The sequence below is a fragment of the Rhincodon typus genome, chromosome 8 (assembly GCF_021869965.1).
Source record: "Rhincodon typus isolate 14 chromosome 8, sRhiTyp1.1, whole genome shotgun sequence".
Taxonomy (NCBI): domain Eukaryota; kingdom Metazoa; phylum Chordata; class Chondrichthyes; order Orectolobiformes; family Rhincodontidae; genus Rhincodon; species Rhincodon typus.
Window position 1 is genome coordinate 77,803,598 of NC_063339.1, and position 26,633 is coordinate 77,830,230.

Consider the following 26,633-nt stretch of genomic DNA (forward strand, 5'->3'; position numbering starts at 1 on the left):
GATGCTGCTTGGCCTGCTGTGTTCATCCAGCCCTGCACCTTGTTGTCTCGGATTCTCCAGCATCTGCAGTTCCTACTATCTCTGATTCAATTATACTGTGATATTGGGTTCAGGTTACACTAAATTCTTGACTCTCATTTCCATACCTCTCCACAATGATCTTTAGCTAGCTTCACCAGCTCTGCATGCAACCGGTTGCGTTTTTCATTAGATAGGCCTTTTGCTCTCTTCAGCTCAATTTCTGGAGGTCTGTGGGAATGACAGTGGAGTAGCATAAATAAAGGATCAGTCCAGATATGGTGCATAAAGCTAGCCTCTGCTTCAGCCAGCGTTGCTGATTTCACCAACTCAATGCCAATGACAAAGGCACATGTCAAAAATTTCACTGTCCCTGAGCTTGCAAATTAAGAGTACTTTTCTTACCAGTTTTACCTCTTCCCCTTGACTGAAGACTTTGTTTACTGGTGTATATCCAATAAGGGAGCACTCAACACTTTGCTGCCATATAACTGAAACAGCCAATTCTTATACCTGAGCCATCAGATACAGATAGCAGACCATTAAGTCGAGAACATCATATTTGAGCCAAAACTATTCACGCTTAGACATGCAAGCACACTTAACCTCAAGATGGGAGCCCATAGAATTTTGCTCTCAGCTCCAACTTTAATCAGCATGAGAACAGAACTTGAGATTGAAGGAGCTGTTAGTTGGAGGTTAAGAGTTTACAAAGACAATATCTTCTCAGTTTTCTCTATTTTTGACTGTGGACTGAAATGGGAAAAGAACTATTTTAAAAAAAAGGATTGTAGAAGGTTCTTGCACTGATTAAAAGGAAGCAACCTGAAACTCGTTATAAGTCTCGTTTGCAAAGCTGCTGATTCAAGCAGTAGCAGAAGCCTGGTTTGCAGATGAGCTGGAGCCAAGAGGTATATATAAACGGAGCTTTGGCTGGCAACAAGTACGTGATTTGTCTGTTAACTAGTAACTAGTTATCAATGACAAAGGCTTTCTGTCTGCAAATTGCTATGTGCTTGGCTCCCAGGTAATGAAACAACTTGGGGGCGTGAATCAAAAACAGAAATTGCTGGTGATACTCAGCAGATCCGGCAGCATCTGTGGGGAGCCGCTTTCTGCTTGGGGAAGTGATGACCTAGTGGTATTATCGCTGGACTGTCAATCCACAGATCCAGATAACATTCTGGGGACCCAGGTTCGAATCCCACCATGATAAATGGTGGAATTTGTATTCAATGAGAATCTGGAATTAAGAGTCTAATGATGACCATGAAACCATTGTCAACTGTGGGGAAAAACCCACCTGGCTTTAGGGAAGGAAACTGCCATCCTTACCTGGTCTGGCCTACATGTGACTCCTGACCCACAGCAATGTGGCTGACTCCTAACTGCCTTTTGGGATAGGCAACAAATGCTGGCCTAGCCAGCAATGCCCTCATCCCAGGAATGAATTTTTTAAAAAAAAGCTTCCAGGCTGAGTTCTTCCAGCAATTCCTGTTTTTGTTTCAAATCTCCACCATCCGCAGTTCTTTGTTCAATTTAGGGGAGTGAATGATTGGAAGAAGCAATTGCATCTCCCAAGGTAGGAGCTGTCTCTTCTCTCTGCAGTAAAAAGCATCTCAAGCCTGAAGATAGCCAGACTTTTTTTTAAAACCATTTCTGGTTGCTGTAAGCTGCAATTTATAAACGTCTTTGTTTTATCAATTAAAAGTGGGAATCAGTCACTCTAGGTCTCCTACAAAGAGGTGAAAGTATCTGGAGCATATAGCTTTTAAAACAGCATTCTGGTCAGCACAAGAATCAAGTCAGCAACCCTTGTGGACAATGATCTCTGGACTCCTCGTCTTTCACACTCCCCACACTTCCCCTGTCCATGTCTGTGTGTATGTGTTTGTAGAACAGGTTACAGTTTTAACTAGCAGAGTTACATGCCAACAGTTTGTATTTGTTTAACTGTAGTTAGAATTTGATTATTTATTACAAGTAAATATTCTTCTTACATACAGAAGCCTAGTCTGTGCTTTCTGTCAAGCTGGCTCAAAAAAAAACAGGTAAATTGGGGAATTCTGCATGCTTTCTAACAAGCTCTAACTTTTGTGACAACTCCAAGAATAGTGAGGCTTGATTCCCAGTATGCTACTCCAGTGAGGTGTATCAAGTTGGAGTCAATTTTGCATGTTTTTTGGTTCAGTCTCTAATTAAATAGACTTACTGACCCACATGGTCTGGACTCAATCGGCAACACCACCAGAAAATGCAACACAAAACCACATCTGTGAGTACACAAATTATCTGCACAGGTCACAAGAAAGAAAAGTAAACACGAATAACAGATTACAGCACGGGCACCAACCCTGGCAGTCATTAAGAGTCAAAAATATACACTCGTGTTACTGTATCTGGATGTACAACAATTCACCAGGATTTGACACGTGAAGGCAGTAGCCATTCTGAACTTTGTTCAAATGACGCAAATGCACTCACAAACGTGACTCAGTCTAACTTGCAAATAAAATTAAGGTTTTGTGCTGTTTAAATAGGTTGAGTTCAAATGTTGACTGGTGTCAAAGGCATGGGGGGAGAGTGGGAATATGGCATTGAGATAGAAGATCAGTCATGATCATTTTGAATGGCAGAGCAGACTTGATAGTCCAAATGGCCTACTCCTGCTTTTATTTTCTATGCTTTATGACTGACAGGACAAATAGATGGGGGTAGGGTAATAGAAGAGAGGAATGGGGGGAAGGGAGTAAAGGTTTCAATGGTGTGGTAATGGGGCTGGCAGCTAAAATGCTGAGTCAGTGGGAAGGTTACAATCAATAGGAACTGAAATAGATTACTCAGCTCCTCAAGCCCACTTAAAATGTAAATCATTTGACTCTAAAGGCTAATGTGTTCCTCAACTCCATTTATCCACCTTTGATCCATATCCCTTCGTATTCTTATCCAAGAAAATCTCTCTCTTCCCGACTGAAAAATTCCAACTGACCATCCAATCTTTCGGAGAGTGAGTTCCAGATTTTTATTATTTTGTGTGGAAAGTATTACATGTCTTAGCTCTAAATTACATAGAACATAGAACATTACAGCGCAGTACAGGCCCTTCAGCCCTCGATGTTGCGCCGACCTGTGAAACCAATCTGAAGCCCATCTAACCTAAACTATTCCATTATCATCCATATGTTTATCCAATGACCATTTAAATGTCCTTAAAGTTGGCGAGTCTACTATTTTTGCAGGCAGGGCATTCCACTCCCTTACTACTCTCTGAGTAAAGAACCTACCTCTGACATCTGTCCTATATCTATCATCCCTCAATTTAAAGCTATGTCCCCTCGTGCTAGCCATCACCATCCGAGGAAAAAGGCTCCCACTGTCCACCCTATCTAATCCTCTGATCATCTTGTATGTCTCTATCAAGTCACCTCTTAACCTTCTTCTCTCTAACGAAAACAGCCTCAAGACCCTCAGCCTTTCCTCATAAGACCTTCCCTTCATACCAGGCAACATCCTGGTAAATCTCCTCTGCACCCTTTCCAATGCTTCCACATCCTTCCTATAATGCGGTGACCAGAACTGTACGCAATACTCCAAGTGCGGCCGCACCAGAGTTTGTACAGCTGCAACATGACCTCATGGCTCCGAAACTCAACCCCTCTGCCAATAAAACCTAACATACTGCACGCCTTCTTAACAATGCTATCAACCTGGGTGGCAACTTTCAGTGATCTATGCACATGGACACCGAGATCTTTCTGCTCATCCACACTACCAAGAATCTTACCATTAGGCCAGTACTCTGTATTCCTGTTACTCCTTCCAAAGTGAATCACATCACACCTTTCCACATTAAACTCCATTTGCCACCTCTCAGCCCAGCTCTGCAGCTTATCTATGTCCCTCTGTAACCTGCAACATCCTTCCGCACTATCCACAACTCCACCGACTTTGGTGTCATCCGCAAATTTACTAACCCATCCTTCTACGCCCTCATCCAGGTCATTTATAAAAATGACAAACAGCAGTGGCCCCAAAACAGATCCTTGAGGTACACCACTAGTAACTGAACTCCAGGATGAACATTTCCCATCAACCACCACCCTCTGTCTTCTTACAGCTAGCCAATTTCTGATCCAAACCGCTAAATCACCCTCAATCCCATGCCTCCGTATTTTCTGCAATAGCCTACCATGGGGAACCTTATCAAACGCTTTACTGAAATCCATATACACCACATCAACCGCTTTACCCTCATCCACCTGTTTGGTCACCTTCTCAAAGAACTCAATAAGGTTTGTGAGGCACGACCTACCCTTCACAAAACCGTGTTGACTATCCCTAATCAAATTATTCCTTTCTAGATGATTATAAATCCTATCTCTTATAATCCTTTCCAACACTTTACCCACAACCGAAGTAAGGCTCACTGGTCTATAATTACCAGGGTTGTCTCTACTCCCCTTCTTGAACAAGGGGACAACATTTGCTAGTCTCCAGTCTTCTGGCACTATTCCTGAAGACAATGACGACATAAAGATCAAAGCCAAAGGCTCTGCAATCTCCTCTCTCGCTTCCCAGAGAATCCTAGGATAAATCCCATCCGGCCCAGGGGACTTATCTATTTTCACACCTTCCAGAATTGCTAACACCTCCTCCTTATGAACCTCAATCAAAATTGTTCCTTGTTGTTCTAGTCATCCACCTGAGGAAATACTACCAAATTCATTTTTAATTTCAAACACTTCATTTAGATTACCCATCACCTTCTAAACTGTAGAGAATAAAAATTAGAAACCAGCCCTCATAATTCAACACAAACTCTGGATTAATTCTGGTGAATCTATGCTGTATCCACTCATATGGTGATTTCATTCTTCCTGAAACACAACGGCCAAATCAAAGCACAGCAATCGGAATGCCTGTGTAGAAAGAATTCACAAAGTGGTTTGATCGTTGGGACAGGTTATTTGAAGTGTCAGTGAATGTTGCTTGCAGCTACATTTCTGAATCAACAAAGCAGTCTGGACAGAAATTGGAGAATGGCATTACAATCTCAAGCTTATCAAGCGTAAAGGCCATAAGTATCATTGTTCACTTGTCTGTTATGTTTTACACAGGCAAGGTGTTTCATGGGAGGGGTAAAGGTCTTTAGTTCTAACGCAAGGGCAAAATGTTGCACAAGGGAAGTGTAATACGTGCCAGTTGTCAACAGCATCTCCTGCTGAAGGTCTACTAAAGGAAGGACACAAATCTAGCCACAAAAGCTACCGTTTGTCAAATAAGGGCAAGAAGCAGCTAATTCAGCAAGCGTACAGCAGCCACTCATTCCTGTGCTGACTCTAAATTTTGAATATTGTTTTGTTAAAGTGTCTTTCTATATCTGCATCACAGACCTCTTTCCTTGTATGCACTTATTTGGCTGGTGTCTGCTGGCACAATAAAAAACATGACAGGTATTAACTAGAGATTATGAAACTGTGGTTATATCAACCCCTTCACAGCACAGGAAATTCAGATTCAGGCAAATTCGAAGAGACTAAGCCTGCTTAGAGATAATGTTGTTTAGCTGTGGATGGAATTACTGTGGACATATCTACAAACCAAGGACTACAATGGTTTAAGGAGCCACCTCAGTACCACCTTACCAAAGGCTTTAGGAATGGGCCTAGCCAGTGACAGCCACATTCTGCGATCAATATTTTCAAAAAAACTATTAACACAAAAAATGCCTGGAGAAAGAAATTAAATTTCAAGTTGTAACAAATCTCTGAACTGGCACCAGGTTGCAATTTTCTTTCCACAAAAAACAACTTTAAACTAGACACAGCACCGCAAATGCATTCCCCTTAAATTTCCTCCACACAAAAAATACAAAAGAAATCTGGATCTGCAAGTAAAAGGTCTGCCTTTTACCACAGAGAGTCTGTTGCATTGGTTGACAGGACAACGAGTATGTGAACCAGTTTCGTTTCCCAGTAGTCAAAGCAGTCAGCATAGTTTCATGAAAGGGAAATTACGTCTGAACCATTTATTAGAGTTTTTTCAGGAAGTCTTAACCAGAGCAGATAGAGGAGAACCAGTAGATGGTTGTATTTGTACTTCCAGAAGGTGTTCAACAAGATACCTCATAAAAGATGAAGTCATAAGAGCGCATGGCACTGGAGGTAGTACACTGAGAATTGACTACTGGGTAGAGAATTGACTAATGGGCAGGAAACAGTGAGTGGAGATAAGGGGTTATTTTAAAGGTTAGCAATCTGCAACCAGTGGGTTTCCACAGGGATCACTACTGGGACCACAATGTTTACAATATATATTAAAGACTTGGAGCAAATATATTGTAGATTTTCAGATGACATAACAATTTGCAGAAAGACAAGTTGTGAGAGGGCTACAAACGATTTAGACAGATACTGATAGATTAAATAATTGGGCAATAAGTTGGCGAATGGAGTATAATGTGGGAACATATGAAGTTGCTCATTTTATTAGGGAGAACAAATGAACAGAGCATTACTTACATTACGTGGTAGAAAAAAAACTACAAAAAGCTGCAATACAAAGGGACTTGGGTTACTTGTACACAAAATCATAGAATCACAGAATCCCTACAGTGTGGAAGCAGGCCATTCAGCCCATCAAGTCCACATCAACCCTCCGAACAGCATCCCAACCAGATCTAACCCCCTACCCTATCCCTATAGCCCTGCATTTCCCATGGCTAGTCCACCTAGCCTGCTCATGTTTTGACTGTTGGAGGAAACCAGAGCACCCAGAGGAAACCCACAGAGAGACAGGGAGAATGTGCAAACTCCACACAGACAGTCACCTGAAGAAGGTGCAGCAGGTAATAAGGAAGGCTAATGGAATTAAATTTATTTCAAAGGGGTTGGAGTTGATAAGAGTAGGGAAGTATTACTGCAAGTGTACAAGGTGCTGGTGAGACCACCTCTGGGAGTACTGTGAGCAGTTGCGATCCCCTTATGAAAGGAAAGTTACAATTTCATTGGTGGCAGCTCACAGAAAGTTCACTAAGATGATCCCTGGTGTGGAGGGGTTGTCTAATGAGCAAAGGCTAAACAGGTTGAGACTCTACTCATTGAAATCTAGAAGAATGAGAATGTATCTCATTGAAACATATAGGTTTCCTTAAAGGGTTTGACAGGGTAAATGCTGAAATGGTGTTTCCTCTCATGGGAGAGTCTAGGATCAGAGGGCAAACTCTCAGAATCAACGGGAGCCCATTTAAGACCGGGTTAAGAGGAATTTCTTTTCTCAGAGGGTTGAAAGTCTTTGGAACTCATCACAGAGAGCTGTGGGGGCAGAGTCCTTGTGTATATTTAAGGCTGAGATAGATGGATAGATTCTTTATCATTAGGAGAATCAGAGGTTACGGAGAAAGGGCAAGAAAGTGGACATGAGCAGCGTCGAATCAGGCATAATCCGACAGAATAGCAGACCTGGCTTGGGGGTACTGAAGAACCTACTCCAGTTCCTATTTCTTATGTTCTTATGGCCAAGCAGCTAGCTGAAAATGGCTCATATGACAACATTGTGTTGTCTACCTCTTCCTTTGTTTCCAGCAACCTTAACTTAAGGTTTTGAAGTAGATTTGTAGCTCGGGTTGTGGGTGTTGAGGTTGGTTGGCTTGCAGAGCTGGTTTGTTGTTCTGCAGACGTTTCGTTACCATGCTGGGTAACATCATCAGTGCAGCCTCTGATTAAGCGTCGGTGTGTTTTCCCGACTGGTTTTTAAACTCTGGAGTCCGTTGAGCTGGATTGCCTCACTTCCGGTTTTCCTTTGTAGTGGAGTGTATAAGGGGTCGAGTTCCACATCGGACAAACAGGAAGGCAGCTAACAACAACCTTCCCTTCTGACTGGACTTTACCCTTCTCTCCCAGCGGGGGGTTGCCTACAAAACATTGCTTGGTGCCCTCGTATCTTATTTGCCAGACATTGTTCATTAACGTAAGCACTTTTATTCTTAGGTTTCCCATTTATGCTATTAACACATAATAGCAATAACAGCATTCCTCACCCGCACCCCCTCCAACACTGAAATGAAGTTATCAAATTTCTTTCAATCTATAGAGCTGTGTTTTTTTTAAACAGTATCTCGTGGTCATCAGTGCCTCAATAGCTTCACTGAGGTACAAATTTGCTGTGCACTGAACTGCAAGTGCAACAATGTGTGCAGTTATTCAGTTGCATAGCCTGTCAACTGTGCGCACAATCCCACCAAATTCCAAAGTTCTGATGGAGAGAAGAGCGGGTACTCACACATCTGGGTATTGGGCTGGGCAATTAACATGTAAATCCACAGCAACATGACTGTCTGTAACATTGATCAATCCCTGAGGGTGCAGCACAATGCAGATTTCTGGAGGACGTTTCACCTGGAACAGAAACCTTGATTCAGAAATATAAGCAATAGGCCAACTCCCTCCCTCTATCTGTTGATCTATTCCCACAACCTCACTCTGCACAATTCCTGATCCCCCACCCCATTTCATTATTAATCCCCTCCCCTCCCCTCCATTCCCACTACCCTCATCCCGCAGTCCTTCTTGCAAAGCAGCCTCAGATCTGCCTCTCCATGTCTCCCTCCCTGCTACCACTTTCTCAAACCCCACTCAATCCCTACATTCCCATGCCTCAAGTCCTTCCCCCTCCCTCAATTCCCTCTCCCCGCATACCACTCCCACCTCATCCCCCTTTACCTCTATACCCTAAATTTCCCTTGAATAGCAATGTCACCCGATTGCCACATCCTCTCCCTCCACAGCTCATATTGCACCTCCGCCTACCTTCACCTCTACCCTCAACAGTCCCTCCTCTTCCCTCTCCTCCCCCTTCCAGCCGTCCCCACTCCATCTCCTCTCGCCTCCAATCCCCCTCCTCTCGCCTCCATCTCCTCTCGCCTCCAATCCCCCTCCTCTCGCCTCCAATCCCCCTCCTCCCGCCCCCCCCCCCCCCCCCCCCCCCCCCCCCCCACACACACACACACACACACACACCTTCCATGGGTCTTGCTCCCGGAGATCACTGAAGTCCTGGCCATAGATGGCGTTCAGGGCCTGCACCTCGGCCTCCTGTTGCTCCGAGTGAGATTCCTGCTGGGGCCCGCTCATGCTGGGACCTAATGCCGCCGCGGGGCTCGCGGGACGCGGCCGGGCCGCCAGGAGCCGGAGCTGCTCCTCATCGTTCCGTTTGACACCCCCCACCCCGCACCCACTTCACCCGGAACCGCAACCGCGGGCCCAGGCACCACCTCCGGATCACCAATGGCCGGTGCTGTGTAACCCCGGGGCACCCCCCCCCCCCCCCCCCCCCCCCCCCAAACTCCTCAGCCCGAGCCCGTTATCTGAATTCCCTTTGCCCAAACCACGCTTACCCCATCCCCTCTTTCACCTCCCTTATTCTCCTCTTCTCCCCCTTCCCCCCCGTCCCTGTTTTCGCCTCTTTTCACCCCCATTCCTCTATTCCCTTTCCCTATTCTCCACCCCCATTTCCCTCTCCCTGGGCAAGAGCGGTTTCCCAATCCTCCCTAGCAGGCAGGCATGAACCCCTTTTCCTTCAGGTCACAGCTTGCTCCATGGTTGTCCAAGGCAGCATCGGGTGACCTTGGCGTACATGCACCGTGAAAGCCTTTTCTATATTTCCTTCCTCCTGTCATCAGAGTCCATCTTTTTTAAACAGAAATCAATTGCAAGTTAGACCTTATAAATATATGACAAGACAGTATTGACCAGCTTGCTGGCTGTTCTCAAAGAGGTGCTGTCATCCCCTTTGGGAAGGGTCTAATTGAGTGATTTAAATTAAATGATTAAAAAGCTGGATTCAATGCATAGAGGCTATTTCCTCCAGGGAGGGTGTCCAGATCAATGCGGCAAAAAATAGTAATTTAGGAGGGAAATTAGAACATACTTTGGTACACAGAAGGGAAGAATCTGGAATAGTCTTCCAAAAAATTCTGAAGATGCTAACATAGTTACATTTTCAAGATTGAGATCAAGATTTTTAAGGCAAGAGAACAAGCGACTCTGGAGAAAATGCAGGCAGATTAAGTTAAGGTGCAATCTAATTATATGGCAAAATAAGTTTGAGGGGTTGAATTTGTTTCTGACCCTCCTGTTCAGAAGCCCCCTCTTTAGTATTCTCTTAGCCCTTGAACATTATTCCTTTCTGCCTTTGGCAATATACATGAGGTTAAGAAGTCAAGTTGCTATGCTCTGTAGCTCCTACATCCACAGCACTCTCATTGTAGACTGAGGCAGTGATATACCAGGGATAATGTTACTCAAATACAAGTTGTAACTCGAGGGCATACGTAGAAATACGTCATTGGAACCTGAGATAAGCCTTTGGTGAATGATGGACGACGAACATTGTATCCTGTTCTGGCCCTGATACAATGAATAGAGTTGAGAAGTCCAAATATGATTCTCAGTTATAATGAACAGGAACCACAAGAACTGAATTAATTCTCATTGAAAACTTAAAACTGTTTAGAACAAAGTCCTATACAAATTACCTCAATGATGACTTTCAAGCAGTTCAATAAATGTGAACAATGGTTGACATATTCATGGAGACATAGATGTTCCTGGGCTGACAAAGATTCGCAAAGCTTAACCAGCCTGGGTGATTCTTTTTTGTAAATAGCATAAATCGGAACTGATAAGGACTGCCTCAAAATAGGCAGAGAGACACAGGAAGAGACTCCCAATAGAATGGGATACTCCCAGTAATTTGTCTCAGCACAGTACTGGATGTTCCTGCACAACAGCAAGACACCGAGTGAGGGGAGATTACCAACACAAGAAAACCCCTTATTCTGTTGCATCACATCACAACTGCACAAGAGTTAGGACAAAATGTGAGGTTGTAGCAATCTGAAGAGATTATGACCCGTTAAAACTGGCAGCAGTATCTTGCAGTGGGAGCTCTCGATGAGAACCTAGCAGTTCCAGGTCAACTGTACTGAAGAAAGTTTAACGTCACTGCGGACTGCAAAGCAATTGCAAAGTAAGTTTTCTAGTTTAAATTTGTTTAACCATAGCCCAGACCATTTCTCCTCAGAGCTTCTGATTTATAATTTTTATTTCAATTAGTGCAGGTGAAGAGTTCTAGACAGTTCTGGTTGATTTGAAACTCCAACACTATTTTTCTCTCTCCACAGTTGCTGTCTCACCTAATGAGTTTTGTTTTAATTTCTTTTTTTTCCCAGATTTACAGCATCTGTAGTATTTTTCATTTAATCCCATCATTTGCAGCAAAAGCTCTTCTGTTTCGGTCTAACTCTGACAACCCTTATCTCAACCTCAACTCCAACCCAAATAGCTATCTCACAGGGCAGATCACTGCCTAATTTTCAGTGGCAAAATTTGGTAGTTGGGCAAACAAACTTAAGGTGGACATCGCAACTGTTGCTCAATTTAACTGAAATTATTTGAGGTGCAGTGAAATTATGCTTAGACTGAGACCAATCTGTCTTGGGTGTACGTTAGTCACAAAGCCTGGAGTGGTCAGACTTGGAGTGTAAACTCATTATATGGAAGCAGTACTAATAGACAGGATTTCCAGATCTGCTAACAATTCGACATGCAGTTCTACAGCATTGGAAATAGTCATGATATAAATAGCATTTTGATAAATAAGACACAGACACAGTGATAGCTTTTTAACATCCAAACCATTCTTCCTAACATTTAGTTAACCATTAAAGGTAGAAAAAAACTATTTACATAACAAAGGCAAATAATTAAACTCAGAAAACTCCATTTTAATTTCTCACAGAGCATGAGGAAAATAAAATTTGCTACTCTCCTATAATACAAGTGGTAATCCAGGAAGCAGCCTGCAGCAAGCTCTGGCCTTGATACTTACCCTTTCATAGACACAGTTAAGGAGAGTATAAAAAACTAAATTTGGCTTTCATGATACTCAGATCATTTGACTCCCCAATATTGTATGAGGCTTTGACGCAACTGAAGCATCAGAAGCTTGTTTTGAGTTGTATACAGTCAATAAAGCATGGAAGAAGCTAATTCATTCTCCTTCCAGGTCTTGTTTGTATCTTAATGGCTTTGTTCTCAGTGGAGCAGACCCACTTTCTCCATTTCACACCTAGCATGTACACCAAATTTACATCTCTAACTCTCCTTTGTCACCAACAGCTCTTTTGCTCTGGGCACCCTCACTACGTGTTCCACTTGCTCCTCTTCCCCCCACCCCACCCCCCCAAACCAATCTCTGTCAACAACATTAAACTCACTACGCTCCAACTTCTTTCAGTTCTGAAGAGTCATATCAGACTCGTAGCACTAACTCTGATTCTATCTCTCTACAGATGCTGAGTGTCTCTAGCATTTTCTATTTTTATTTCAGATTGCCAGCATCCACAGTATTTTGCTTTCATTTGTGCCTTTCCTGTATCTCCTCTTTGTCAAAAGTTTGGCCTGTACGATGTCTCAAGTACCTTGTCTTTCACTACAACTTCAGTAGCATCTTCTTCCATTGTTAAAGACAGATGAAAAGTATTAATTTAGTACCTTAGCCATACCCTCTGTCTGCATGCATAAATTCCCTTTTAGGTTCCTAATCAGACCCTCTCCTCCTTTTACCACCCTTTTACTTTTTGTATGTCGAAAGAAGGCTTTCAGATTTCTGTCCTCTTAGCCTGCTCTTCTCCAAGGAAAAAAGTTCCAACTTCTCCTATTTATCTCCAAACCTGAAGTTTGTCATCCCTGGAGCCATCATGCACTCCAGTGTGTTCACATCCCTCCTGAAAGTGTACACAATACTCCAGCCGAAGTCAAACTGTTTTTCTCTTTGTCCACAGACAATGCCTGACATGATGAGTATTTTTTATTTCCATCTCTTAAGACAGGGGAGGCTTTGTCTTGTAGGGTCCTCTGAAATGAGACAATGCCACTAAATACCACTTGCCTAACCTAATGTCAACTGCTCTTGTGTAGGACTGTGAAAAGACACATTTGCAATAAGTTATACAAATGTTGGTGAGTAAATGATGAGCAACATACAACAAGAAAGTGAATAAGTGTTGAAGTATTTTAGGAGTCCTGAAACACTGATGTTATTTCAGTATAATCTCCATAAACAATGCATAGTGAGAACAATTAATTTGGGGAGGTTCAGTTTCAGAGAGAAGATGTGACCCCAGCACTGTCATCCAGGAGTACATCCAACCAAAACTGGCAACTGTACTGAGCAGCAGATCAGGGTATTGGGGATGGAACAGCCCTTTCAGATAGGAGAGGGGGATGGATTCATTTACTGGTGGCATCACGCTCAGGATGTCAGAAATGGTGGAGGATGCTCTGTTGAAATTCAGGTTTTAGTGGGATATAAGGAAGAATCCTATCATGGTTCCAGAATGGGATAAGAGGAGAACTGCAGGGAATGGGATGGACAGGGTGGAGGAGCCTGACAATCATGCTGGTGGTGGTGGTCATGGGGGCGGGGGGGGTGGAATTTCTCAGTCAAAGAAAAATGAACATATATCAGAAGTGTAAGTATGGGAGCTTACACCTTTGGAGCAGATGCAATGAAGACAGAGGAACTGGGAGAGTGGAATAGTCATGGCAGGAAGTCAATGTAAGGAAGTGTGGTCAGGGTAGTTCTGTTGTGTGGCAAGTTCAGAGGGTGACAGATTAGTGTGAGTGGGGGGAGCATAGAAATTGTGACGGCTGCCGACAATCCTCAATGAAAAGGTCTTGAGGGTAACAGACCAGTGGGAGAGGTACAGGTGAATAGCAAATACTGGAAATGGACAAGAAGGTTCAGTGAGTAGGTAGAAAATGTTGGCAGTGACACTCAAAATCCCATGAATGAATAACAAAAACTAATGTCTTGGAGCAAAGCTTCCCAAAGCTCAGGATCCCCTGAGCTAACATTTTGAGATTGTAAGGTCTGGGACAGCAATGGCTGCGATGGAGCTGTGACCAAACAATAACAGCTGTACTCCTTTCTAATAGGAGTCTGGTCTCACAGCACAAAACCCTACCCCACCATGCTCACAGTAACCCACGCCCATTCTCTCAGAGGGGCCACAACAACGTTCGAGCCTCAAAATGGGGTCACAGTGGAAAAACGTTTGGGAAGTATTGCCTTGAAGGAGTCTGCAATTGAGAGTGAATCAAAATTGTGGAATTTCAATTGGAATTCATGCGAAATTAGGTAAAGATAGTTGCAGAGGAAGGAGATAAGGCTGTGAAAGTAGGTTTTGATACCTGATCAAACAATTAAACAGGAAATAAAAAGCAATGAAGCTGAACAAGATAAAAGAAACAAGCAGAAATTCTGTCAGAGCAAAGCTTCTTCAACGTGGGCATTCCTAAGATAAAAGTAAAAGTGAAAGAGACACTATTATATGTAAAGAAGAAACTGACAGTAAGTGAAAAACAGAGTTAACGTTTTAGGCCTATGACTTTTCATCAAACCTCTGTAAGATTAGAAATGTAATAGGTTTCATCCTGTCTTAATATCTGGTCTTCAAATGTAGGCTACAGCTCAACTCCTTTAATTTACTCACTTAAGATCAAGTTAACAAAGTTTATGTTGTTTCCATCTCAGAGTTTCAATTGCTTCACCAAGCAGACAGCACAGACATAGAGTCACACCAGGCCACCTGGACGGAAGTTGCTTGTCAATTTGAGAAGGTCAATCAGGACCACCAGAGTGTCAAGTGAGTTGAGAGAGAAAAATGCAATCACAGCAGGAAGAGAAGAACTCCAACAGCTCTGAATACAAGGAGGAAATCAGCAAACTAGAAAGTCGCTATCAATTTTGCGGGCACCATTTGAGGATCACTCGGGACTTCACCAGTAATCTTGGGATATCCGCAATAATCTGGGAAGCTGTAAGTCCAACATTGGGTGTCAATGCGTTTAGCTGATAGATGTAAAGCTAACCTGTTGCTTGAGTTTCCTGCTACCCAGCCTCCTCCCTGGCAACCCTGATGCTGTAGCTGCTTATTTGATGCAGAGAGTTTCTGGCTGAATATACATAGGAAGATAGGAACGAGCAGATGAAGAAAGATCATCTAGTTTGCTTTCTATCATTCTGATAGTTGTATGGTACAATGATATTAATAATAATAAAAATATTGCTGACTAATTGCTGTGATAATTTCTATTAATAAGATTTCAATAGATTCAAATATGGAGTGAGGAAAACCCTGTGATGAAGATCTATGGGAAACAAAGTCACCCATTCCTAGCCAATATGCTACCTGCACCACACATTATGTTTCAAACTATTCAGATGCTTGATCCAAGGCTAGAATGAAATATTCTGGAGAATTCCCTGCCAATCCCAGAAGGGAACGCCAACAAGTTCCAGGAGATAATCACAAAGTATGTCACCAAACATCCCACCCATCATTTGTGAGGACTGAAATCAGTCTCCTCTAGAAGCCCATCCAGTTCCTTTTAAAACGTTTGTACCACATACACACTGAGTGTACTTGACACTGAGGACATCACTTTTTTATTCAACATCCCTGACAGTGCTTGAGCCAATATCACACGTATCCTAGGTAGGATATACAAGATTAATATCTTCCTAGGCAATACGACCTCCGAAGCACCATATACAGGGTTAATATCCTCCTGGGCACCACATACGGTGCCAATTCCCTCCTGGCACCATGTACCCTCACACTCACTATGTTGGGGTTTCAATTGTCCTGGGATAAAAATATTGAGTTTGAAATTTCCTGGACACTGTCTATTGAGTATGTATCATCCTTGTTAGCACCATGAATTGTTTTTCCGTCTGCAATGACACATGTAACTGGATTACATCCTCTTTGGATTAATCTGTTATCTTTATGTTATCCTTGACACCATAATAATAAAACAATAATAATAAAGCTATATCCTCTGGGCAGAGGTATAGTGTTTATACCATTTTGGGAACCAAAGTTTGCTGCCTCACTGCTACAATATACTCAGATCTTACTCTCCTTGGCACCATTGGAAAATTTGGAAAAAATTATTTGTTGTAAAGAATTTTGGGAAATCCTGAATTTGTGAGAAGTGCTATGTAAATGCATATTCTTTTCTTTTTCTTTTTGTGGCATTATACCCTCTTTGACACTATACACCATATCTCTACAGTCCCTGATACAATGGGTTTGAACACTATATGTACTGTCCCAGACTTTATATCCTTCATATGCAATGCAAGAGTTTACAATCTTCATGACACCAGGCAAGTGAGGCTACACTGTTCTGACACCATGTACTGACTCCCTGAATCCTGCTTATCTGTACATCATATTCGCACCCTGCCTTGAGCTGTATATTCTTTCATGAAAAATTATTGCTGAATTAATTTTTACATAATGCAACATCTTTTTCAGGGCCTTGTTCTCTGTCAGTACTTTGAGCGAGAGAAGGTGAGTTTTTCTGGGAAGAAGGTGATTGAACTGGGATCGGGAACTGGGATCGTCGGAATTCTTGCCGTCCTGCTAGGTGAGTTAAAGCCTCCATGGTGTGAAGGAGAACAATGGACTATCATGAAACAGGACAGTCACAGAAACATGCCCAACAAATGCAATGTTAGGTTTAAGATCCACATAAGCTTCGATCTTCCATTCTTCCTCTAACACCATCAATTGATCATTCTTGCTTGCTGAGCCAGTGTGTTTAATTGCAAACATTTCGTCACCCTGCTAGGTAACATCGTCAGTGCCCTCCAGTGAAGCGTTGGTGTTCTGTCCTACTTGTTATTATATGCCTCGGTTTGCTAGGGTATTACTTCTGGTTCTGTTTTTCAATGGTTTGTATATCAGGTCCAGTTCAATGTGTTTGTTGACGGAGTTCTGATTGAATGCCAGGCCTCCAGGAATTCCCTGGCATGTCTCTGTCTCGCTCATGCTATCATGGCTGTGTTATGCCAGTCAAATTCGTGTCCTTCTTTGTTCGTGTGTATTGAGACACCAAGAGACACGAGCAATTCTCACTGGTCTCAATACACACCTGTTTGTCTAACCTAAATGCAACTTTTTAGTTGCCTTAGCTATTCCTTATGGTAATGACTTTCATATCATAACCACTGTCTGGGCTAAAGAGACTTCTCCTGATTTCGAGACAACAAGGTGCAGGGCTGGATGAACACAGCAGGCCAAGCAGCATCATAGGAGCAGAGAGGCTGACGTTTCGGGCCTAGACCCTTCATCAGAAAAGGGGGAGGGGAAGGGGGTTTTGAAATAAATAGGGAGAGAGTGGGAGGCGGATAGAAGAGGGATAGAGGAGAGGATAGGTGGAGAGGAAACAAACAGGTCGAAGAGGCGGGGATGGGGCCAGGAATGGATTTATCGGTGACTATGTTTTATTTATGATCCCTTAGTTCTGGTATCCCCCCACAAAACATCTTCTCTACATCTACCTTATCAAATTCTTTTATAATTCTGAAGACATCCATTAGGTCAATCCTCAGTTTTCTCTTATCTTTAGAAAAGGGCCACCAACCTCATCAATCCTTCTAGATAGATTCCTTTTCTGCATTAACAATGTCTTCAATATGGTCCTAGCTTCAAATATTGGATTCCGGAATACAAATCATTTATGTAAACTATGAACGGCAATAGTTCCCATACTAGTACTTACAGGACACAACTTTCCACCTTTTTTCAGTCCAAGCAATTGTTTCATTGTTAGGTTTTATCTTCTGCTTTCCTACCTTATCGAAGAACAGTACCAGGTTCCCATGGACCTGTAATAGTGGTTCTGCAATCTCATTCTTAATTTCTTCTAATATGCACCAACGCAATCTATCTCAATTAGAGGGTTTTATCCCTCATGAAAGTTGATTAGTTACCAATTGTTTCCTCCCCCACTTTCTATCCTAAATGTCTTTAACATACCTTTTTGATCCCTTTTCTAATGTCATGCTCACAGTGCTAATCCCCCATGTAAATGAAGGAAATAAATCCCCAGTTTCAGAAACAGCTGTTTTAATCTTTGTTTTTCTCTTGAAGGTCCCTTCCAATGACTGGTTTTCCAGTGACCTACCATTATGGACCTTCCCTCTGGGAGGCCCAGTATCTCAAATGTGCTGCCACTGACCTAAAAATCTCCAGTAAATGTAAATGTAACACATTTTAGAGCCATAGAGGTCTACAGCACAAAAAAAGACCCTTAAACGATTGAGTCTGTGCTAATCCCATTTTCCAGCATTTGGCCCATAGCCTTGTATGCCTTGGCATCACAAGTGCACATCTAAATATTTCTTGAATGTGATGAGGGTCCTGCCTCCACCACCATTACAGGCAATGAGTTCTAGATTTCCATCACCCTTTAGGAGAAAATGTTTTTCCTCACATCCCCTTTAAACCTTCTTCCCCTTACATTAAATCTATGCCGCAGTTGTTAATCCTTCCACCAAGGGGAAACATTTCTTTCCCCTCATAATTTTATACATCTCAATCATGGCCCACTCAGTCTCCTCTGCTCCAAGGAAAACAAGCCCAGTCTGTCCAATCTCTCTTCATAACTAAAACTCTCCAGCCAAAGCAGCATCCTGGTCATTTGAACACATTTCACCTTTAGTTGCTGAGCTAAGGGCTAGATAATCTCAAAAATAGACTCTCTGCTCCCGGTGTAATATTCCTATATCACTCTGAACATCTTGACTCAGCTCAAGCATTGAACAAGGAAGTGGTTATCTTATGAGTCCTTGTTTGCTCCAATCAGTATCCACATTTGACTCTGTGAACTAGTAAACATGCCTACAGAACAAAATCCAAGTGTTTTCGTTATGCCAGTGCTAAACCATTAGATATCACTGGCATTTAGATTTCCTTATCATACAATGCAAAGATTTTGTGAAGCAACTTTGATACTGCCTTCCAGATATAAAAAGGCCTGCTAAGCTCACCAATTTGCAATCATTGCTCAAAATTCTGGTTTAATCTCTTTTTTGATCAAAATTATCTTGTTAATTTTGAGCGTTTTTTTAAAAACCAAATTCAATTTGGCAAGCAAAATTAAGAAAAACCCAAAGATTTATTTATCAATTCTAAAAGGGTGAGAGGATATCTAAGGCAAGTGTTGAATGGATTGGAGACCAAAAAGGTGATTTGTGTGTAGAAACACTGTTGTACATGTGTTTTGCCTTTAAGAGAGATCACCTTTAAGGACTCTGCGTGCAGTGTATTTACAATGTTGCAACTCTGCCTGACAGTTAGTTCAAGTTATATAGTTTGCTGTACCATCTGCTTCCATGTCTCGTGTGTTTTACTGTTTTAAAAAACTAACCCACAGAGCTAATCAATCCCCAATGTGATTTTTAAAATATTATCATTAACATAACAAGATATGAGCATGGATCTTCATAAATACATTGCATTTCTTTTCACAAAGGAGAAGGTAAAACATAATAGTTGTGAAATATTGGATGGGATAAACACAGTGAGGGAGGAAATATTAAAATGTCAGAACCTTGAAAACAAATGTTGAAATGAATTTGAGGGTTGTTAAGAGAAGCAAGAAAAGAAATAGTAGAGACACCTATTTTCTAACTATCTCTGGCTTAAGGCATGGTGTCAAAGGATTAAAAGACTGCTAATGTTGTGCCATGGTTTAAACAGAAATTAGGGTTAGTCCAAGTAACTACAGGTCTAGTCATGGTTGTGGGAAAATAATAGTAAAAGTTTTAAAGACAGCATAAATTATCATTTAGATTGGGATGGTTTGCATGGATTTACTGAGGGAAGGTGCTGTCAGAATAAATTCTTAAGTTACAAAAGGATTGATGGAGGTCGTGTATTAGATGTAGTCTTCATAGAGTATATGAAGGCTTTTAACAAGGTTCCACATTGTGGTCTGTTCCATAAATCAAATTTCCCTCAAAGGAGAAAGTGGCAAATTGTTTCAGAAATTGGCTCAGCGGCAAATAACTAAGACAAATAATCGATTAGTGTTTTTGTGATTGTATGGCTGTTTTCCATGGAGTTCATGAATGAATCAGTACTGGGTTCCTTGCTGTTTATCTGCAGATTAGCAATGTAACCCTTATCAACCCTTTCTGTTCCCTCTTCAAAAAATACCAGTTAAACATAATTTCTTTTTTAGAAATCTATACTGATTCTTCCTAATCAACCCACCCTTCACCATGTGGCTACTGATTCTATCCCAAATAATTATCTCGCTGATGGGGGCTTATCCTTACAATTTTTATTGAAGGAGGCCATATGTTTGCAGTCTTCTTGCACCTCCCCCAAATCTAAGGAAGACTGAAAGATTATTCCATCTGGTCCCGGTGTCTTGTCAACTTTAAACACCAACAATATATTCAAAACCTTTACCCTTTCAATTTTGATCTGTTTAGTATCTGAATTCTATCCTTGTCAGAATGGCCCAGACAGCATCTCTCTCCTGAGTAAAGACACCTCAGCTATGCCCTATCCAGGTGTAACTCTCCATTTTGGTCCCTCATTGACTCTAATCTTACTTTTATCAATCTTTTATTATTTATATGGGCATATAAGACTTTTGCACATCTCTTTATATTGGCTACCAGTCTTTTCTCATAATTCCTCTTTGCTTCTCTTATTTGCTTTTTGACCTCCAGTCTGAATCTTGAACATTCCTCTTGGTTCCCAATATACCTGACACGTATTAGAAGCACACTTGTTCCTTTTTTATCTTAATTCCTATCTCCTTTGTCATCCAGCTCTGTATTTGTTTGTTCCAGTTCCCATTTGAGAGAATATTATTCAAACCATCTCCTCTTAGAAGGTGTCCCATTGTTTAGTTAGTTTTTACCACCAACCTCTAATTCCGGTCAATCCTGCCCAGCTCTGCTCTTGCCCCACTGAAATTAGATTTCCCCCCATTGATTTTTCTCACTCTGGATTGTTGCATGTCAGTCTCCACATCATCCTGAACCTTATAATACAATGATCACTGTTTCCCAAGTGTTCCCCCCACTAATATTCTCATAAATTGTTGTTCCCTTTCTAAATTTGGTTTCTTGCACTTCAGACTTGATGAGTGTAAGTTTGACACTGCGTCTCATTTCAGCAATGTTTAATATCAGTGCTACACCGAAAAACTATTTTTAAATAAAGAGTTCTTGCAAGACCTTAAATGGACTCCAACATCAGCTCCTTGGGAGACTAAACAGAGCTCAACTCTAAGCACACGACAAAACAGTGATTATTTAAAATTTGTTTGACAGGCGGAGATGTAACCCTGACAGACCAACCAAATGTTCTGAATCAAATACAGTTCAATGTTGCCAACAACATCCCCGTCTCTGTTCAACAGCGGGTCAAAGTCTCTGCTCTCCTTTGGGGTGAAAACCAAGATCAGTTCCCCACAAACTACGACTTCATCCTAGGCACTGATATTGTCTACAGTTCACGGGACTTCCCTGCTCTCATAAAGACCCTGCAGCACCTGAGCAATGAGAACACTGTCATCTACATCTGTTCCAAGATGCGAGAGAGCATGGGGGCCATTGATTTCCATGAGAAGCTCCTGCCCGTGGCCTTCAACACGGAGATTGTTCACAGAACTGCAGACAAAGAAATCATTGTGTTCAAGGTGACCAAGAAAGGCTTTGGCAATGTAGGAAAGCCACAGATGTGACACTTTATATTAACGGGAGTGGAGGGGATGACAGATTTCGTGTGTCTGGCAGAGTTCATGTTACCAGTGACCCTTTCACAATAGGTTTTGAAAAATTGTCAACATTTTTCTGGACCCTTCTTGGTATTTTTCCACCTCTCCACTGTATTCAAGGTTTAATTATTAACCTAGCAAGCTCCTGCAGATCTCTTGTCTCTTGACTCGAAGTTTGGAAATTAGTGTTGGGAGATGATGGCATTTCCAGGGAGTTACCTTATTAACCATCTCCTCCATCTGCCAGGCTGAAGCAAGACTTCAGATTCAAATTCTACACATCAGATGCAACAAGGCCATATCACTCATCAATTTGTCACTGAGTAATTCCCAATGGACCTCTCTCATACTGAGTGGATTTGCACTAAACTCTACTTTTGCTCAGCCGTACACGCTCTGAAGCCATTTGAGGTACATCTTCACTATGCACTGTCCCGCTGGTCAAAGAAGCCCCTCCCTCACCCCAAATAAACAGGTTACTTCCTAAAGAAATACTTCAAATCCCAACTTCGCCCCAGAGAGAGGGACAGACTGGGCGGTTTCTTCATTAGTTAATCTGATACTTGGTCAAAGAAGCACTATATTTTCAGACTAACACCATCCCGAATATAGATACAACAATTGACATTATTAATTATGGGCAGCTCTAAATTCCACAAAAATGTGACTAATCATGCAAATTACACCATGTTCCAAATTAAAATGCCCACAGTCAAAACTATGATGTTTGAACTGCTGAGAGGCATTTGTGCTAAATAGAATTGATGAGACAAAGTCACTGTAACATTAGCTTAATATTTCCCACTGTCTAGCATTATAACTTCTTTCAATACTGAAAAATAATGAAATAATAAAAGGAGTTTCCTTGAGCGTTTATGCTATTCTTTCATGTGAGCTCAGGATTGAGTAGATATTTATTCCTTGAGGAATCTTCATTCATATGGTGACCAAATAACTTCATAATGTTCAATGCTACAAAACGGAATGTTCACACCACACTTTGCCACCATCACTCCATGCAGTCAATCCCACTCACATCATCACTCTGCACATGCACAGACTCCCAGTGCATATTGTCTCCCGATCACACTGTCACTGTGCACACTCACCCAGTCACATTGTCATTCTGCACACACTCCAAATCATACTGTCACTCCTTAAACACGAACACTTTCTCCCAGTTACACCATCACTTCATACAACATTCTCAATCACACTGTCATTGTATATATACACATACACACAGTTACATTCACTCCGCAGATCTTGATTTGCTCCTTCGTGAGCTGCAGGTGTCACAGGAAACACCAGCATTTATTCCCCATCACTGGCACTCATTGAGGAGATAGTAAGGAGTCCCCTGACGTAAACTGCAGCATGCTGAGTGTCGCACTGTTATTAGCAGGGATTTTAAAGGAACAATAGATTTGCAAATCAGGCTGGGTTGTGGCATGGAGCTGACAAATGGAGATGTCCCAACTGCCTGTGGCAATGGCTCTTTCAGGCTATAAAGGGCGAGTTTGGAAGGGGCTTACAAGTCATCAATGTATACCTTGTAGTGGCTACTCATTGCAGTCATGATATTTTTGATTTCATTGGTACATGGCAGCAGCTATTGCATGTTTATAACAGCTCTTTCTAATGACAATTGATAATAGTTTAATGGTCAACATAACTGAGGATAGCATTTAATTTTAATTTTCTTTGCAAATTAATTCCGGCAACTTTTCCGCCATGGTGGGATCTGAGCCGGAGTCCCAAAAGTATCAGTCAATGCTTCTAGATTACTAGTTAAGAGAGTTACCACCGCACTACAAACTTCTCCAACAGCAAGCATCGTACTCCTGACTCTTGTCTTGCAGATGGTCGACAGGCTTTGAAGTGCCAAGTGAGCCATAAATCACAAGATACCCAGCCTCTGACTTGCTAAATTTATCAAAATGGGTAATCTACTTAAGTTTCTATTTAATGGTGACCGCCCCCACCCCAACAAAATGTTGATGAAGGGGGATGGATGGGGAGGTGTTTGACATTGTTAATGTCATTGAATTTCTCAGGAAGGTGGTTAGACTCTGCCTTGGAGGAGATGCTCCTTTCTTGGTCCTGATGATACAATTGATACCTCTCTCACCTGTCCAGGTCTTGATGCATGCGGGGTACCATTGCTTTGTTCTCTGAGGAATTGCTGTTGGAACAGAACTGAAAGCCAGGGGGTTGTTTATACACATCATCACAGCAAGCTAACACACAGGTACGGTTAGCAATGGTAGGCTGGCCTTCATTGGAAGGGAAGTGGCATCTCAGGGGGCAGAAATCATACCTGGAATAAACTTTGTGTTTAAGCTCCTTAAAAAGTAAAGATATACCTGCTTCTGATGGCTTCAATGAAAAATTCACTAGATCAGTTCCTGAGGTTGGGGCGGGGGGGGGGGGGGGGGGAACAGGAACAGTCCGATGTTATGAGGAGAGATTGAATAGAATGGTACTGTTTTCTTTGGACCTTGGAAGAGAGAGAGCATAACAGGATCAATGCTGACAGGTTTTCTTTCCCCATCAATGAAAAGTCTTAAACTTGAGATCACATTCTCAGAATAAGGGGTTTAGTTCTTCGGACTAACATGAAGATAAACAACTTCCTTGTGAACTTGTGGAATTTTCTACCCCAGAGGGCTATGGATACTCAGAGAATGTTCATCAACGAGATCAATAGATTTTTGACCACTAAGGAATGTTTTTGCAGAGTGGAATCTTTACGAGAAAGCAACCTGACAGTTTAATCTGAGGATGTTAAAGGAAGTAGAGAAGCACATTGTAGATACCCTAACTATTAATATTGGAGTCCCCTAGATACAGGTCATCCCTCTGGATTGAAAAAATTGCATGTTACTCCACTTTTAAAGAAGGGCGAAAGAGAAAAACCAGTTAGTCTAACATTTGTGGTGGTGAAATTATTAGAGTCTATCTTCAAGGATAGGGTACCTAAACACCTTGAAATTTTCAGTTAATCAGGGAGAGCCAGCATGGGTTCACCATAGGTAGGTCATGCCTAACAAACCTCATTGAATTTTTCGAAGACATGTCTGAGGTCGTGGACAGGAGAATATCTATAGATATTGTTTACATGAACATCAAGAAGGCATTAGATAAAGTCCCATATAAGAGACTGTGAAACTAAGGTAGAAGCCCAATAACTGAGGGCAAATTACTGACATGGCTAGGAAATTGATTGAGTGACAGGCAACAGAGAGGAGGGATAATGGATAGGTACTGAAATTAGCAGGGTGTGACCAGTGGTATCCCACAAAGATTTGTGTTCGGGCCTCAATTATTCACATTCTTTATTAACAACTTGGATATTGGCATAGAAAGTCATATATCCAAATTTGCTGATGAAACAAAGTTAGCTGGCATCGTAAACAGTGTAGACGATAGCATAAAATTACAAAAGGATACTGATAGACTAAGTAAATGAGCAAAACTGTGGCAGATGAATTTCACTGCAAGCAAGTATAAGGAAAAGGATAGATCGAGGGACTTTCTAGATAGAATGAACTTCAATACAGTGGATGTCCAGACGTGGGGGTTCAGGTGCATAATCATTAAAATGTCACAACAGATTCAGAAAATAATCAAGGTGGCTATAAAGTTTGGCCTTTATATCTAGAAGACAAAGATGCAGAGGTTATGCTGTAGCTAGTCAAAACTGTGGTTAGACCCCACTTGGAGTACTATGAGCAGATTTGGGCACCACTCCTCAGGAAGGATATATTGGTTTTGGAGGGAGTACAGTGTAGATTTACACAAATGATACCTGGACTTCACAGGGTACGTTACGAGGAAAGATTATAATATTTTCTCCAGAACTTAGGTTAAGTAGTGATCTGATCGAAGCCTTCAAGTATTAACAGGAAAAGATAGGGCAGATAAAGAGTAACTATTTCCACTGGTTGGGTATTCTAGAACTAGGAGGCACAGTCTGAGAATTAGGGCCAAACTGTTCAGGAGAGATGTTAGGAAGCACTTTTGCATAGAAAGGGTGGTAGATGTTTGGAGCTTTCTTCCGAAAATTGCAGCAGATGCATGATCAGTTAATTTTGAATCTGAGATAGATAAATGTTTGTTAAGCAAAGATATTAAGGGATATGGGCCAAAGACAGGTATATATGGAGTTTGGCCACAGATCAGGCATGTTCTATTGAATGGTGAAACAGGCCTCAGGGGCTGAATGGCCCATGTTCCTGTTCCTATCAAGTAGCATTTACTCAAGAATAACCTGCTTACCAATGTTAAACGTGTTAAACAGGATCACTCATCTCCATAATTACAGTTTCAGTCTAGAGTGTTGTCAATTGTAATTACACTTGATATCAAAGCTGAATTTGACAGTGTCACATCAAGGATCCAAAGAAAACAGGATGAAAATCTACGATGTTTGCAGTTGTACCTCGCACAAAGGTAGATGGTTGTGGTTGCTGAAAGACATCTGTGTGGGAGTTGCTCAGGCTAGTGTCCTCGGTCCAACCATCTGTAGCTGCTTCATCAATGACCTTCCCTCCATCATATGGTCAGAAATGGACATGTTCACTGATGATTGTACAATGTTCAGCACCATTCAGGAAACTTCAGATACCATTCAAATGCATTAAGATCCTGAGCAACTGTCATGTTTGAGTTGATAAATGACAAATAATATTCAATCCATACAAGTGGAAGGCATTAGGAATCTCCAAGGGAGTCTAACCACATCTCCATGAGGTCTACTAGCATTGGAATCACTGACTCCTTAGAATAATCAATCATGGGGCTTACTACTAACCAGAAATTCAACTGGACCATCCACTATAAATACTGTAGTTACAAGAGCAAGTCAGAAGCTGCAGGTTTGCACTGAGTGGCTCACTTCCTGACTCCCAAAAGCCCCTCTATTGCCTACACAGCACAATTAAGGAACTTATT

General features: G+C 41.8%; 2 protein-coding genes across 2 annotated transcripts in view; one reads left to right on the forward strand and one right to left on the reverse strand.

The window, feature by feature from the left end:
* Positions 1 to 9,149, reverse strand: part of eif2ak4 (eukaryotic translation initiation factor 2 alpha kinase 4) — a 104,288-nt gene extending 95,139 nt beyond the window's left edge. The window contains exons 1-3 of the mRNA XM_048600478.1: positions 9,036 to 9,149; positions 8,299 to 8,414; positions 147 to 249 (exon numbers count right to left, since the gene is read on the reverse strand). Of these exons, the coding sequence (XP_048456435.1) occupies positions 147 to 249; positions 8,299 to 8,414; positions 9,036 to 9,149 (333 nt within the window). The remainder of the gene's footprint in view (positions 1 to 146; positions 250 to 8,298; positions 8,415 to 9,035) is intronic.
* A 70-nt stretch (positions 9,150 to 9,219) lies between these two features.
* Positions 9,220 to 22,547, forward strand: LOC109922459 (EEF1A lysine methyltransferase 3-like). The gene is made up of 4 exons (XM_048599699.1): positions 9,220 to 11,046; positions 14,617 to 14,902; positions 16,409 to 16,520; positions 21,232 to 22,547. Exons 2-4 carry the CDS (start codon positions 14,747 to 14,749, stop codon positions 21,642 to 21,644), a joined length of 681 nt encoding a protein of 226 aa, XP_048455656.1. The 5' UTR covers positions 9,220 to 11,046; positions 14,617 to 14,746; the 3' UTR covers positions 21,645 to 22,547.
* Positions 22,548 to 26,633: the final 4,086 nt, after the last annotated feature.

Bases quoted from the DNA above. Each gene is read 5' to 3' on its own strand.
- LOC109922459 (XM_048599699.1), top strand. From the start codon at position 14,747: ATGCAATCACAGCAGGAAGAGAAGAACTCCAACAGCTCTGAATACAAG. The intron at 14,903-16,408 runs GTAAGTCCAACA...CATCTTTTTCAG, and splicing joins CCGCAATAATCTGGGAAGCT to GGCCTTGTTCTCTGTCAGTA. The intron at 16,521-21,231 runs GTGAGTTAAAGC...TTTGTTTGACAG, and splicing joins AATTCTTGCCGTCCTGCTAG to GCGGAGATGTAACCCTGACA.